At 38.6% G+C, this 16,220-nt stretch overlaps 1 protein-coding gene across 2 annotated transcripts in view; it reads right to left on the bottom strand.

Annotated features, from left to right (window-relative positions):
- Positions 1-16,220, bottom strand: part of sema4c (sema domain, immunoglobulin domain (Ig), transmembrane domain (TM) and short cytoplasmic domain, (semaphorin) 4C) — an 84,749-nt gene that overhangs the window by 10,766 nt on the left and 57,763 nt on the right. For both annotated transcript variants that reach the window (XM_026322014.2, XM_026322015.2), the window contains exons 4-12: positions 15,339-15,493; positions 11,180-11,242; positions 8,755-8,853; positions 8,264-8,360; positions 7,609-7,728; positions 5,782-5,933; positions 3,463-3,638; positions 1,169-1,313; positions 392-605 (exon numbers count right to left, since the gene is read on the bottom strand). In XM_026322014.2, the coding sequence (XP_026177799.1) occupies positions 392-605; positions 1,169-1,313; positions 3,463-3,638; positions 5,782-5,933; positions 7,609-7,728; positions 8,264-8,360; positions 8,755-8,853; positions 11,180-11,242; positions 15,339-15,493 (1,221 nt within the window). The remainder of the gene's footprint in view (positions 1-391; positions 606-1,168; positions 1,314-3,462; positions 3,639-5,781; positions 5,934-7,608; positions 7,729-8,263; positions 8,361-8,754; positions 8,854-11,179; positions 11,243-15,338; positions 15,494-16,220) is intronic.

Raw genomic sequence — 16,220 nt, forward strand, 5'->3', positions numbered from 1 at the left:
ACCTTATGCTCTATAATGTAATCCAATATGACAACCTTGCAATAAATATATCCGTTAACCCTAGACTGCAAGGATCAATTTTGACTTTATATATTGTGGCAGTGAGTCAACGCTATTGGTATTTGATACTTTCTGTAGTGTTTGTTCATGTTGTAAATTGCAAATGTAAACAATTCAGTAAATCGCACATGTGAGATGGTGAAGTGGAGGAACGGTTTAGGCTGAAGCACTTTAAGAACTCAAAGCAATTTGAATTGAACTGAAGTATAATTGCTGCTTTCATTTCAAGTTTAATCCCTGTTTGGTCAAAATGTTAAAAAAAAAAAAAAACATTAATTTTACTGACTTATATGTTTCAATAAAAAAAATTAAATTTTCATGTAATTTGTACCTGTGCCGATGAAGAGCATGTTGTATGCCCGCTGGTCCAGGGCACTAACCCGATCCACCGCTAGCCTTGTGAAGTTGACGCCCTTGGTAAGCAGCAGGGGGCGAGCCAGAGCTTTGTCCTCCATCAGCGGGTGCTTCTTGGCAAAGTTGAGGGTGGCGTCAGGCAGCTGCAGTGAGCTGTTGTAGCCATTCTCCCTGTCTGAGTTAGTTATACACTGCAGCACAGACAGAGGACGGAAAGATGGGAGGGAAATGGAGCAAGGAAAGGAATAAAGCAAAGGACGAAAGGAGTGAGAGGGGCCAAGATGGAGAAAGAAGAAGAGGAGAAAACTTCTTACATGCAGCTGGCGCAGGTTGGCATGCTTAGTTGGTTTGGAGATGACTGCCCTCACTCCCTCCCATCCTCCCTCCCTCCTGTCTTCTTCTCCATCTTTCTTTTATTCTCACCTCCGCCACCCATTACACTCCTTCCTCTGCTTCCTTTCGTCCTGCATCATTACATCCCTAGCTTTTGTGTTGTGCCAGCATTTGCTGTTTTTCAGTTTCATCACTATCCTACACCACCCAGACTTCTTTACCTCCCACTCTTATCATCCTTCTATCTCTCCTTTGCCCACATATCCATCCTTTTATGATGGATAAGTGATGTGATGATGTGGATATAGAAGGTGCACAAAAAATCTTCCATTATGAAAATGCAATTATGTATTTTTTCATTAGTTAAAAACTGTTTTCTGGAAATATTCCTATCATTTGTGCCAACACAGCATTCTCTTACCGATCCAGGCCGTGGGACAGGAACAGTACCAGTGTAGCGTCCCCACCTCTGAGACGCTTCCCTGTACTCCTTGTAGGAGCCTTCAAAGACCTTCTTTACATCCCCAACTGGGTACTGGCAAACTGCCGACACATCCACGTCACCCCTGAAACATAGCACCAGGGTGGCACATTAGAGGTGTGTGGCAGTAAAAACCAAGGGATTAACTGTTATACCCATGTGGGAAATGTGACTTTCAATAGCAAGTAGTTTCTGAATGCAGCACAAGTAAAGCCAAAATAGTGGGCAGTATGTGAAAATATAGTAAAATATAACAAAACATGGAATAGGAACTAATGTTTGCAATAAACTAACAATGTCCAGTGAGTATACGAGTTCTCAAACTATATTTTCACTATGCAGTAAATAAATATTAACCCTACAGCCAAACTGTTATTTATTATGTGAGCTGCAATGGCTGGCTGTATCGACAAATCTCTTTCTGTTGTGAAGCAAACGGATGTACAAATTGATGTACATGTAATACACTTCCTTAATAGGCCAGTAAAATGAATCATTTGGTGCTGTGCTCAGGAAATACATTTCATTTAATGGTAAGGTTGGGGGTGTGAGATCTTAAATTTTTTTTCCCAACCCATTTTCAGACCCCAAGTGGGACTAAAATTGGGTATTGACGTATGACCCAGACATATTAAATCTTTCCTGTAAACTTTATCTCACAAATAAATATGATTTCCATGCTCATTCACTGGAATGAAAACATCTATTTTTACTTAGCTTTCAAACTGTCACTGGCATATTGACACAGAAACATATAGTTATGAGTAAGCCGAGCTTTGTACAGCAAAAGCAGGATGTTGAATATTACTCAGGAAGTAGCAAGCGAGGGACACAGCTCTAAATTTAGCTTTAAATGGAGTGTGTACCGCTGCTGTGAAATGTTGTTTTTTCAGAGCTGTGAAGAAGTACGAAGAGGTTGTGTCCATTAATTCATATGATTTGATTTGTCCAGCGGGATTAGTGCTTTTCCAGAATGTGCAGCAGAGCCACAGGTTTTAACAGGTGAGCGTTAAAATCATGGACAGTGCTTGTCTTAGCGAGTTAAAAAGTTAGACTATTCAGTCAGATTACAGCTTGAACTCCAAGTCTCCATTTACATAATGTCCAATTATCTCAATATTATCTCTATCAAAGCCAGGGGGCTTTAAGGAATACTCAACGCATCACAGAGAGAAAAAAGGATTAGTCTTTTCAGAAGCAGGAGCTCTGAATGAAGAAACAAAGCCTGAAGTTCAAAGCGGGTTCACTTTGTGATATGATATCTTACTGAAGAGCACAAAAGACTCACATCAAAGGTCAATGCCCGAAGACAGAGCAAGCCTCCAACTCTTCTCCCAAAGAAAACCTCCATCACTCACTCCTATTTCTTTATTGATAAGCAACAGTTCCCCTGCTCCAACAAATGTCAGTCTTTATTTTGCCTCAGCCACTTATTATGTTACTGCTGTCATCACACTGCTAATTACCAAACTGTTAATTATGAACCTAACCTAAATTTTCTCTTAGTTTATTTTGATTTTATCAAGCTAAACCAGCTATGAGCAGCGCACAACAACAGAATTTATTTCTCTCTGACCTGTCTTACAGAGAAGTAATTTACTGTAGTTGTAAAATAACCAGTGGTATGATGAATTTTTGCTCCTGGGGAAGAAGTAAATTACCCGAGCCATGATATTCCAATTGAAAAGGAACAAATTGTGACGAGTAATATAAGTTATTTGTTTAGACTGGTGCGTCTGTGAATCAATAAGGCTAACTTAGCTAGATATTTATTATGGAAAGATTTTAAAAGCTTTAAATCTTCCTATGAAAAGGAAGGTGTCCTCTTCATCTTTTACAGCAGAAGGCCTAATTTAATCTGTTTAGCTAATGGGTCCACTAACGTCAGAAACATCACTAATAAAATCAACAACACATATTCAAGAACACTTATGTCCACACAAAATAACTCACATTACTGTCAGTAAAGGGTCTTTTATATTAAAGGCCCAATTACACAGTAAATACTTAATCACACAAAGTGCGTAATTAGAGCCGTCATATCACAGTGACTGGCTAACCCACAATTTTAATAAAAGCTCAACATCTGACATGTTGGCAAAGAAATGTAGTGTCGCTCTCTGACAGCAGATGGCACGAGCAGTAATTAACTCATATTTATCAGAGGATGATACTGAAATTGTGCTATCTACAGTCTCTGTTACATGTCTGTGACAGTGGCCGCTCTAACTCACCACTGGGCGTGGAAGATGCCGTAGAAAGTGGTCCCTCGCCAGTCCTGCCCTGGCAGTGTGAAGACGGCTCTAAGGTTGTTAAAGGAGATGTGACGCTCTGGCAGGGAGCACTCTAGCCGGGCTTTCTGGAACGTGGTCCACTTCTTCTGCAGGGTCCTGGTACCACCCAGATCCCCCTGAGATCGGACATTTCAGCCCTTATCATTATATATCATACCAACACTGCTGAGACTTTAAATCTTGTTTTAAGACAAATAAGATCCAGTATGCAATTCACACAACCGTGTTGTAGAACCTAAAAACCTCCAGGGCAGATACACAGAGAATGAACCTCTCTGCTGAACATGACCTTTCTATGTGGAGTTTGCGAGTTTTTCTACATGTCTCTGTGTGTTTTCTTCAGGTGCTCGGCTTCCTCCCACAGTCCAAACTAATGCAGGTTAAGTTGGCTGGTGGCGCTCAACTGCCTGTAGGTGTGATTGTGTTTGTCTGTCTCTGTGATAGACTGTCGTTTTGTCCAGGGTGTACCCCTGCTCTTTGTGTTGCAATACGTTAGCTTCACAATTAACTCCTGGATGCTAATTATTATCCTTGTACACACACGTCCACATGTACTCTGTATTTCTAAAATAATACATATGTTCCAAAAGAATGGGTTGAATGACTGGTGAGTGTTGTTGAATGTTGGAAAATAATGTAGACCCTGAGATGTTCAAGGGTAATGCTGAAACACGGGGTAAAGATAATAATAATACTACTGAATTATACAATAAAGTTTGCATATAGTTTATACTGATGAATAGTCCCTCTGTACTGTGGGCTCAAAGAGGCACATCAGCCAGAAACATCTCATTCTTATTATCCTTAGTGATTGTAGAAGCTGTAAAAAAGACATTTAAAAAATGCAAATGCTCATAGTCCAGCAGTGAGATATAGATATTGTGCTGCTGCTGCTGCTGCAATAGCAATATCAGCAGGATGTGCTGAATTATTCATTGATCCAGTACAGTCATGTGTGAGCATCTGTTTCTAATTTGAATCAAAGGGCTTTATTGTTCATCACAGTGCAGACATTAAAGGGCACTTCCCATAAAACAGTGCATATATTGTACACTTAATTACACACAGCTCCTCAGACTGTTAACAATCTGTCTCTATTTTGCTGAGTATAAAGGTTACTGAGATTATATGGTTGCATACATAACTGAAACATGGCACCATACCCTTGTGTCAACTACAAGGTCACCAAAATCATGTGAAATAAAAGGTACTGCTGTCTGAAGTCTCACTGAGTCCTCTCTGATATATCCACCCATCACTTTCCCTAACAAGGCTATTAATTAACTGGATGTATTAACTACCAAATAGATCTAGGCCAGTGTAACTGTCTTCACATGACACTGTGTTTGTGAACTGATGTTGAGACAAAATTCTGTTTCTCATATTTTCCGGGTCAAATTAAATCGTGCATCTATTTTCTCTGAGCAGCCACTTTGCTGTGTTTGATTTTCTAATTGATATAAATGTTGTATTTCAAAGTCTTAAGTAGTTGTAGCAGTTTCTTAATTTCAAAGACAGTGGCTATTATTAGTATATGTTTCATGGTAGTTAAACAGAACAATGCAGTTAAATTGCAATTTGCCTGATGATCCAGGATCCAGAAACTCTATAGTTTAGAACTTTGGTGATGAGAAAATGAAAATGGTAATCAGTCTTCAAAGCAGGACATTCATTATTGCCAAACTTGTGTGTCCCATAGGGGAATTGTGCATCATATTTTAAATGAAAAACAGTGTTTTCTGTGTTAGCTATAAAGAAACCGATGTGCTTTCAGTATCTGGCACTTAATTTCCCTCGCATGAAAATCCAGCTAAAAGTAGGTCAAGTGTCACTGGATCTGACCTGAAAATAAAGTGTTATCTTGTTAAGTGAGACTAGCTTATACAGGTATGTTACCTATACACACAGTACCTTGCTGTAATACAACTCTACCAGTTGCCTTTTTATCTGGTCTCCTCCTGATGAAGTCTGTAAAGTGATAGCAAGTACTGTCTCACATTATTAAGTGCTCAAGAACAGCTGGAGAAAACAGAAAACAGCTGATTGCATGCCAAGTGTGCATGAAGTTATGATTTTCCAGTCAAAACTGATCTCAGCTTACAGGCCTGTCACTGGCAGGTTGATTACTGTTAGAATTAGTCTGTGTCAGTACCGAGCATCTGCAGATACACCACGCAGATATAATAAATAATAATAAAATAATAAAAGCAGCTCTAGGAGATCAGACATCTGAGGTCTGATTATCAGCTGAAGTGTTACCTTGCAGACGCGGGCCACTCTTGCGACAGTGAGCTCTGTGTCACAGTCCAGCTCCAATGCTCGCTCGCTGAAGAAGAAGTAGATCTTGTCATCGTCCCCCTCTTTACTGCCGCTGCTCTCCCTAACCAGGGCTGAACCTACAAAGTCTGGTTCTGCACACACGCACACAACACACAGAAACACACTATCAAAGAGTGTATTTACACAATGAACAGACAGTATCATCCTGCAGGGGCATTTGGACTGACTCACAGCACACCTCTGTCTCATTCCCTGCCACTCTCTCTATTTTCTATCATCACTCTCTCGTTCACCTCATCGCTCCTACACTCATTTCTTTCACACTGTCTCTCTCGTGCTCCCTTTTAGAGGTCCATTTTCTGTTTCTTATTTCATCCTCATCTTTCTTAGATTCTGTCTATATCCAGTTCTCATTAGGTTGTGAGAGCAAGGCATATAGATATTTTTGGACTGAGGCTGCTGTGGGCTTTAAACTTAACCATTTTTATACAAAAGTTTTTTTTTTTCTATATTAAGAGGATACAATACATGCCCACACAGCTTGTTCTTATCAATATACATATGACACTACCAGTACCACTAAAACTATAATAATAATAATAATGAATTGTTTTAGTCTGGTCAGAAACAGCTTAAATCAAAGCGAGACTAGCTTTGTTGTATGGCTAGTTTTAGTTTTTTTTTTATTGAGAATGATCAATATAACATTCAATACAAGAACAACAAACAAAACTGAAAAGACGACGACAAAACTGGTGTGACGCTTTTGGGAGAAGCATATATATGAAATGTGAGGTGTGTGTGGGTGTGCATACATGAGTGCATAAGAGAGAAAATGTTAATGTTTGTAATAATAGAAAAATGATAATAATGCAATATAATAAAAATATGATAGCAATATAGTGATGATAGCAATACAACCAACAATAGTGGTTGTATTGCTAAAAAAAATAATAAATAAATAATAATATTAATACTAAGGCTAGTAGCCCTACTAGTTCCTAGTAGTACATCATATTTTTTTAATAAAATCTCTCCATCAGCGTGAATAAAAAATGACACATCAAACCCCAACCTTATCTGTACATTCCTCTTTCCTCCCACCGTATTCTCCATTCCTCTCACGTCTCCCAGTTTCTCTTCACTGCCAATCTAAATGTCCATTGTTTCATCACTCATTTTTCCTGCGTGACTTTTTCCTCTTCTCCCCTTTTAGTTTCACTCCGAGCAGCTCAGTCCTTTCCCCACCTCCTCCCTTGCACAAGATAATGATCCCCCCCGTTCATTTCCTGCAACTCATTTCACTATCTCTTGTTCTTTTGCATGTTTCTGGCTCTTATTTTTTAAATTGAACTCTTTTAAAAAGAAGCCAGCATTATCAAGCTCTCATGTGACTTCTTTTATTTGAGAACTTATTTAATTAGTTAGTGTCACAGTATCTCCAAAATCTTAAACCTGAACTGAACGCTTGGCAAGAATAAATGGACACAGTTTACCATACATTTTCATTTTAGGATGAAGTCATAAACCTGACAGGTCGCTAAACCCTTCCCCAGCACACTGTAATCAAGCTTGGTGTGTAAGAGACTCTGCTAACAGCAAAACTGTGACTTCTTGTACATTAATTTGGATGGTGATGAATCTTTTATCCCCTTTCCTAAACCAGTACACACACAGGGCCAAAGTGCAGAGAACACAGTGTATGTATTGGTGCTAACATAATCTGCAAAGGTTCTTGTATGAGTATTACCCAGAAACATAAAACAATAAAATATTTCGTATTTTCGCTTCCCTTTTTTCACTTACCATTGAGCCAGGCAGGCAAATATTCACTCTTCATGCTGTAGTGCTGTTGGCCCAGGTTCCTCAGAATCACTGGTTCTGTACCCAGGAAGTTGTTGAGTGTTGCTGAGTACAGCTCCTTATCTGTAACAGCAAAATGCCAGCTTTAGTTTAACTTTTTTTTTCAAACACAATTGTACCAGCCTACAACTAGAGAAGGTCAGTGGTTCAGCAGGGAGACACAAAAAGAACAGAGAATAGGTGCCTGTGGGTTCACTGAAGCTGTCCGCACTGAAGTGAATGCAGCATGCAAACTTAAATTGTACTCCTGGACTCTCAGTGCGATCATATGGCTACAAAACAGATGGGAAATGCTGCAGGAGCGGTTTGTGGAGATTTGATGGACATTTTATGCTTCTGTTAGAGCTGTAAAAGCATGGGGCCGATCACTCCAGTACAAAGACCGGTGAGATGGAACAACAGGCACTGACTGTCTGTTGCATGTTGATAATGGGCCTCCATTATTGATTTTAAACTAACGACTGGCCTTTTTGGGGTGAAATGACACTTTAATCATCATAAAACCTGTTCATAGAAAGTCTTCTATTTTTTATGTTACAAAAGTTAGTAAAAACCAACGGTTTAGAGTACATGAAGTCATGCATACATGCAAACTTACCCACTATCAGGCCAGTGTGCCCCTTGGCAGGGTCATATGGGCATTTGCCCTTCCCATCTTCTGGGGCTGCAGTGTTGAGCGTAAAATAGTCCGCATTCTGCAGGAACATACGAAATCAGGAACACAGGTAGTTTTTGGTCAGTATGCATTATGACCCACATGTCACAGCTGCAAGCTCTGTCTGTCTATTACAAGGGCCATAGTACCACTCCTCACCATGTTGTCCTACTGCATCAGTGTCACATATGTGCACACACACACACACACACACACACACACACACACACACACGCACACACACCCTCACACACACACACACACTAACATTCACACATTCAACAAACCCAGTGTGAGACACTTTCCTTCCATAGCATTTATTTTTATTTTGTCACATAGTGGTATGCGCCTCAGGCCACGTTGACACGTCAGCACTGGCTTGCTATGACTCACTTTTTAAGGAAACTTACAGATACATACATATCGACACTTACCACGTAAGTGCATTTGGGCTGGAAGGCGTAGGTGCCACATGTGTATAAGTGTGTGTGATTGTAGCTCTGCAGGAAACGGATGTAATTGAAGCATTCGGTCTATGGGGGAGAGAGAAAGAATGATTAAAATACTCTTGTCAAATTATTCTAGTGCTCTGTCCCCTGTTGTGGTGAAGCCAATTCTTTTTTATACAGGAATGCATCATTTAGATTTAGTAGGTTCAGTTTTATTATAATGATTCAATGTGACTTCTTTTAAATCCTTATTCACCTGAAATACCTCCATCACCTTTAAACCAGATCACCTTCTTTTTTCACATATCATTTATTAAAATGTGGGAAATCAGCTGGCAACCAAGAAACTTATAATTGTAAAACAGGATCATCAACAATTTATTTTTTGGAGGGCGGGGATGTAGACGGGGGGGTTAAACTTGATCATTGGCAGTATACTTTGTCTTATTTGCTTTGTGATTTATGACATCAGCCGACCTAACATTGTAATACAACTGTTCAGTGTACTATTGTGGACATCAATAAATAAATGATGTTTCCATTCAAAGGATATGTGTGTAATTAAGAGCAAAATATATGTACCGTTTTATGGGAAATGCCTTTTAATGCCTGCACTGTGATGAACAATAAAGCTCTTTGAACGGAACCAGAAACAGATGCTCACACATGATGTGACTAGAACAATGAATAATTCAGTAGATCCAGTTGCTGTTGTCATTGTCGCAGCAAAACAATATCTATATCTCATGGCAGTAATATGAGCAATATGAGTTAGAATGCATTTTTACAGCTCCTGCCATCGCTGAGGATAATTAGGATGCAATGTGTTGGGCAGATGCACTGCTTTCAGGCCCAAAACTACATTACATAAAAGGACTAATCACTAAATTTAATGAGGGGCAGGGTAAACACCATATGGTTATTCTTGTATAGTAACTAAATTCCTGTTGCCATGTGTAAATATTCACTGATATTTTAGTTACTGGGCTAAAGTAAAGGTGTTGAGCAAATGTACTGTACCAGTATTTTAAGGTAAATGTTCTGTATAACAATCCTGACCACAGCTCACATTGTATTTTCAGAATTGCACCAAAAAGAGGGATAGTATCAGCTTTTTGAAGGTGAACCTGGAATATGCATAAACTCTTAATGACTTAGAAGTGCTGGAGTCTTTTCAAAGCTCCGGGTATAGTCATTTCTTGAGAGATTTTTTACTTCATTTGGAGTCAATTTTAGTTAAAGTAGTTTTGTTGCTACTACACTCCAGTGACCCATTTTCCCCTACTGTTTAAAACCACATCAAAAGTTACTGTTGTGAAACGAGAGAGGTTTCAGCTTTCCAAAAGCTCTGTGTATCTCTATAAAATATTAAACAACATTTTTTTGCAAATGGACATTATCCTGCCTAAGCAATGAGAAGCTCTTGCTGAGACTAAAGTGCAGAACTGAGGCCAATTCACTATATATGTTTACAAATGTACCACAAACGTGACAACTGGAGGATCATGAGATTGAACAGTGTATTGGTTACTGCTGAGTTACTGAGAGTTAAGCATAAAATATAAGGGAAAAGTGGAACATTGAGATTTCTTTTATTGTTTTTATATAACTGAAGACATATGGTGCTACATATAGTAATTTGCCCATGCTTATAAGAAACAAATGCATATATTAAAGGAATTTCTTCTTTGGTTGACAAGTTCTACAGGTGTTATGTACTAGCCTATTTCATGGACACAAAGATATGCGACTTGTAAAACCACAACTTTGCAATTTTTACACTTTGGTGGACAGAGCCAGGCCAGCTTCTTTCCCCAGTTTCGAGTACTTATGCTAAGCTAAGGTAGTCTGCTGCCAGCTGCAGCTTCATAGTTTCCGCACAAATGAAAGAGTGGCGTCAATGGTGGCACTACATTTACAGCTCTTTTTTTTAATGATGCTTAATATCATGATGGATAAACTATGCAAATCAGAAAAAAAGCTATGCATTAACCCTAATGCAAGCACTAATTTCCTAAATTATAATGTGCAGTTAAACTTGTCTTGATACGAGGGCATGATAGTGCTCTTGTCTATAACGTGTTATGAATAAAGGAATTGTGCACTGTATTTTAGTATTAACAAACTATTGCATCTTTGATGCATTTTGGAGCAAGACTTTTTGCTTCTCGAGACAGTAGACTTCTTTATCGAGCCACTTTAAAAGTTGCTGATGCACTTCACCCCGTGCTAATGTAATGACTGGAAGGTTTCCAGTATGAAATCTAAGACCAACTTGACAAAATCTAACTGTGTAAAGTCAAGTGAATAATATTGCTCCAATAAACAACTGTCTTAAAAACTACTGCTGTGGGGCCCTTGAGCAAAGATAGGGGACCCCTTCACCTCTGTCAGCTAAAATCCACATTACCTGGTTGTTCTTCCCCTTGGCAACACACTCTCTCTTCTTATCCTGCGGAGCTGGCCAGTCAATCTGGAGAAAAGAATGAAACAGATGTGATGTTGTCTTCAGGAATGATCCTGTCTGCCTTTATCCCACGAGTAATACATTTGGCAAGTGTGTTATGTATCAATATATCATTCTCAGTTGTTGGCAAAGACCATAAAATATAACACACAGTGTACATAGATGTGTAATAGACATAATCTCTTTTCTTTCTAAGAGATACACATCAATGAAAAAAAAAAATCTGAAAAAAATATGTGATTTGCTCTTACAAATGTACAGTAACAGGCTCATAATGGGAGATGAATGAGATCAGGTGCATACGTTTTCATCAACCCAATAAGTAAAAAGATGTTTCTGAAAGACTGTACAGTGTTATATGAGCTTCACCCAAATATTTAGTTCATTTGGTTAAAACAGTCCATTGACTAACTGATGTGTGGAAAACTATCACAGCGCAGACCCAGTTTGACCGAACACATTGTTAGTGGTAGGAAGGAAACTGTGAGGTCCCTACTGCAGCAAAGCTCCCTAATGATGACACTATTGTTTAAAAGATCAGAGACAGACAGGCAAGAGAAACGTACTATAATGCACTTGTAGAGAATCTAGCGATAAGCTTTTGTCCTGTAGGAGTTACAGTTTTTCTGTACCTTGTAGGGGGAAAAGGAAAGCTAATAAGAAAAAATAGTGGCTCTTCTTCCATACGCTATATGTTCATACTGTGTTTTACTGATGACCTTTGCTATTTAGTATTATTTACAGTAGCTGCTCTTTAAATTACTGTGTGACACATGGCTGAACTTTGCTCTGTGGACAGAGGTCCAAAAATATGAACTGTGTTTGCTAAGAGGTTTCCACACCATTAAAAATAATTACACTGACCATTACAGGCAGAGAGCTGCTGCAAATTCAGAAATAAACTCTGATTTACTTGACTGGATTTAAACCAACAGCAATCAAACAATGGATTACTGTCATATACTGGTAGCCATAAACCTACATGATACTTAATACTTAACATTAATACTTAATGGCCCTGAATAGAAAAAAATGATAAACCTGGTTGATTAGGACTGCTTGTGATTCAAATGTATTGAGCATGATGAGCATAAAAATGTTTCCAGAGATATTACATTTCTTTAGCTAAGTTAGAAATCTCTGATCAGTACAATTCATATTTACTACTATATAGCATTATTTCAGTGGTAAGTCAAAAAATGATTCACTCATACTTCCCCCTTCCACTATCCACAGAAAATTCACATTTAATTTTCAGTGTGCCCATATTCACTGGATGATGGAGTTATAATGGTTAAGATTTAATAACTGAATTAATCATTAGGATCAGTGGCTGTGAAATATTACCTTTAGGATCTGTGGTTTTAACTAATGGACTCTGGCGTTTAAAGAAAGACCAGATAAAATTAAGCACAGAAACAGCAGTTTATTGTTACTAATTTTCTCATTTGTACGCAAGGGATTCTCATTTGTCACCATAGTCACAGTCTACTTCATTACTGGATCCATTACTGGTCTTTATTTGCTCCACACAGATCAGCTGTTTACCAAAATACAGTATGCAAGGCAGATAAATAAAAAAGACTGACTCTCAACTAAACTCAAGTGCTGATTGAAACTGCAATACAGTATTCATTTACAGGCCTAAAAAACAAAGCTACCGGGCAACACTTTGTACTGTTTGAGGGAACAAGCTGAGTGAGGGAACAGTACAATAATACCGTGTATTTTGTTAACTATGTGGTATCTGAGCTGGCAAATGGAATGACTGAACAAAATCAGAAAATGATAACAAAGAATCCACAATCTTCTTGGGAAAGTATATAACTATATAAGGCATATAAGTTTAGATTTTGAGAAAAGCAGCTCCAGAAAATATCTAATGACAGACCTGACAGTAATGAAGACAGTGAGTAAGACAGCGGCCAAGACATAAAAGAGTAGCAGCAAAAGGAAGGAAGGGGGAGGAAGAGTGAGAGAGTGATGGGCAGATGGTGACAGAGGGGATATACTCCCCTGTCCTCGCTCAGTCATTTTTCTATGTTGGCTCCTTTCCACTACATTGCACACTGGGGGCTGACAACAGGTGGCCTTATCATTACTGCAAGACTCATAACCCTCGCTCAAACAGCCTGTGCTGCATGTGACAGTGTGAGTATATGTATGCACTGTATGTGTGTGTGTTGCGCACGTTTGTGTGTGTCTGTGTGTATGTATCTAATAACTGCTCATTACTACGGCAAATCAGATAACAATCCCCAGTTGCTGCAGGCTGCTCACTACACCTTCACTGGACTGCAGTAATTGTATTGATTGCAATATGGGCCAATTACCTAGGGGACAAAGCAGAACTAGATTGAGCCTTTGAGGCTGTAGCATCTCTTTATGTGTAAGTATGTGTGCATTAGTTCAGGTCAAGGGTATTTATAGAGCACTAACAAACAGGTCTGCCTAACAGGTGCAGAAAAACAAGATCCATAAATTAAAACAAGGACAATAAAAAACATGATTGAATAAGTGCAATATAAACTCTGAGAAAGGGCCAAAGCCTTTGCAAGTATCAGTGTGCATGCCTCTTCACTCCCACATATTCACAGTGGACATGGTTGTGCTGATAGGAGTGAAATATTGGAGCCAATAGCTGCACATATTATGATCACAATATTTGGCAGCTTACTCACACTATCACTGTTGGAGGCTTTTAGTAACAGATAACATGAATATCTTCCAAATAAAGTTAGAACCTGGCAGAATTTCAGAAACATCTGAACTGAGTCCAACATATATATATATGAACTGATACTATAAAAACCTCTTTCCTGATTAACAAGTAATCATTGCCCGAATATAGTATTAGATTTCATATATACAGCCCAGTGGTAACTTTTAACATGATGCAAAAAAAGTGGTATTTGTGGTGAGTCACTGAAAGACTAAAGACTGCACTACCGTTAACATTTGTCTCACAGTCACACCAGTCAGCTTGTAATCACTGTCTTGTAGTGAAAACACATTTTAGCTGGTAAATTAATATTAACTAGCTACTGTTATTTCCAAGTTCATGGCCTATGCTCCTATCACTATGTTAGATATGTCATTATGTTCATCTTCAAGTGCACATTTCGTCTCCAACAAAGGCCACAAAAGAATGTCATGTTCAATTACACCACATTTTAAGATATTTTTAAAGTAATGTTATTTCTTTGCTTTTACAACACTTTACATTTGCTGTTTTCTCATTTCAGGGGCTCCAGTGTTTTTGTGGGTTTTGGTTTAACCTCTAAAAAGCTATTTATTAACTAAAAAACCCAAAGCAATACTTTCTGATTTGGAAAGTAGACATACTGGAGGGCTCTTTGCTAACAGTAGCAATTAATATATGTTTTATATTTTTTCAACCCTTCCAGGATAATACACTTCGAGGAGATTAAATTGCTTGACAGTTTGTAGTGTGCATTAAGTAGCTTCTACGGCCTGAAAGTTTAATAAAAGACGTACAGGCCAGACCAATAAAAGTCCCAACAACTAGCATGACTTTATTATACTACTATTAGCTTCTCTGGTTATCTGCCAGACTTTTTTGTGGTGTCTGCGTGTTCTAAAATGTCCTTGAGTCAAAAATGAACCAAAAAAAAAGAGGTCAGTCTGTAAGTTAATAGACAGCCAAAAACTGTGGTAAAGGCAGATATTTTCTCTGTTTCCTTTCCTTTGCTGCTAATCCAAGTCGAACCTCTGTAATACTTAAAGCCTTTATATTTTAATTATATCAAAAATTCTATCATAATTGAATTCTGTGTATTTAAATTAAGTATTTGAAATGAGTGTTTATCTCTGCAGTGCTCGGTAACCGGGCTGCCTAGAGGAGATGCTGCGTTTTGTTCCTGAACTGTCCATCATGAAGCTCTGTGACGTTAAATCTAATGTGTTATCATTTAATTTCTTGCAAGCCTTTCAGAATGTCTGGCAGTCTGCGGTGATAGTCAGACACTGCTGTAGATATAATTATTTTTCTTGAAATCTTTCATTGTCCATATTGAACTTTTAATCCTCATGGGTGGAAAATGAAGCCTTTAAAGTGTTTGGGTTTTTGTGCGTGAGTTACCTGTGGCCGTAGCTGTCTGCTAATATCATTGGGGTCCAGGGCGAACAACGCCTCCCGAGCTCCAACGTACAAAACCCTCTCATGGTCGGACAGAGTCAGCATGCTGTAGTTGAATACTCCCTGAACGCTGAACCTCGCCATGCTGTCCAACACATCTGAAAGGAGACGCACAGGCACATCACTACATTACATTGCTGATAACACTTAACTGTAAAATGGCTCATCTTTGCTTTCAACTGATCTGTTAACAGATGAAACCTGAGAAGAACATTTCACACTTTGCTTGTTTAAAATTGTTAATGACTTAATGACTAGCTTATTCCCACTGCCAAACCTCATCCACTCCTCCATTTATTAACATCAGCTTTCCTTCACATGGTGCATCTCTCCTGCTTAGGCAACTTTCAAATGTCGCCCTGTAGAGTCACAGATTCTGCACAGATTCAGCTCATGTGCCCATGATCTTCAACCATCTGATTTTACTGCAACCATTACTACCACCACCACTGAATCCATAAAACCGCCCTAATTCACATTTCATGTTAAAAAAAATGTACAATATCAAGCTGTTGTGCCAATCCCATGTATAAATGACACCTGAGGTCCCCTAAAAATGTTTGTGTAATTTCAGCTTATTGTTTTGGCACAGCTGCAATGTTAATGCTCTGATGGCATGACCTGGCTAGCACCACACAGCTGTCACACAAAGTTAGCAACTAGCTCATTAAAATAGCATTTACCAGCTAATGAAGAGGATGTTTTTTTAGAAGCTGAGCTGGAAAAGAGCATGTAATAGGAAACTTGACTAAGCAACGCAAACTTTTCTCAGTGTCTGCTGGATGTGTAAATGGGAATGTGTTTTTCATTTCGGTTTTAGAAAAT

The sequence above is a fragment of the Mastacembelus armatus genome, chromosome 9 (genome assembly GCF_900324485.2).
Source record: "Mastacembelus armatus chromosome 9, fMasArm1.2, whole genome shotgun sequence".
Taxonomy (NCBI): domain Eukaryota; kingdom Metazoa; phylum Chordata; class Actinopteri; order Synbranchiformes; family Mastacembelidae; genus Mastacembelus; species Mastacembelus armatus.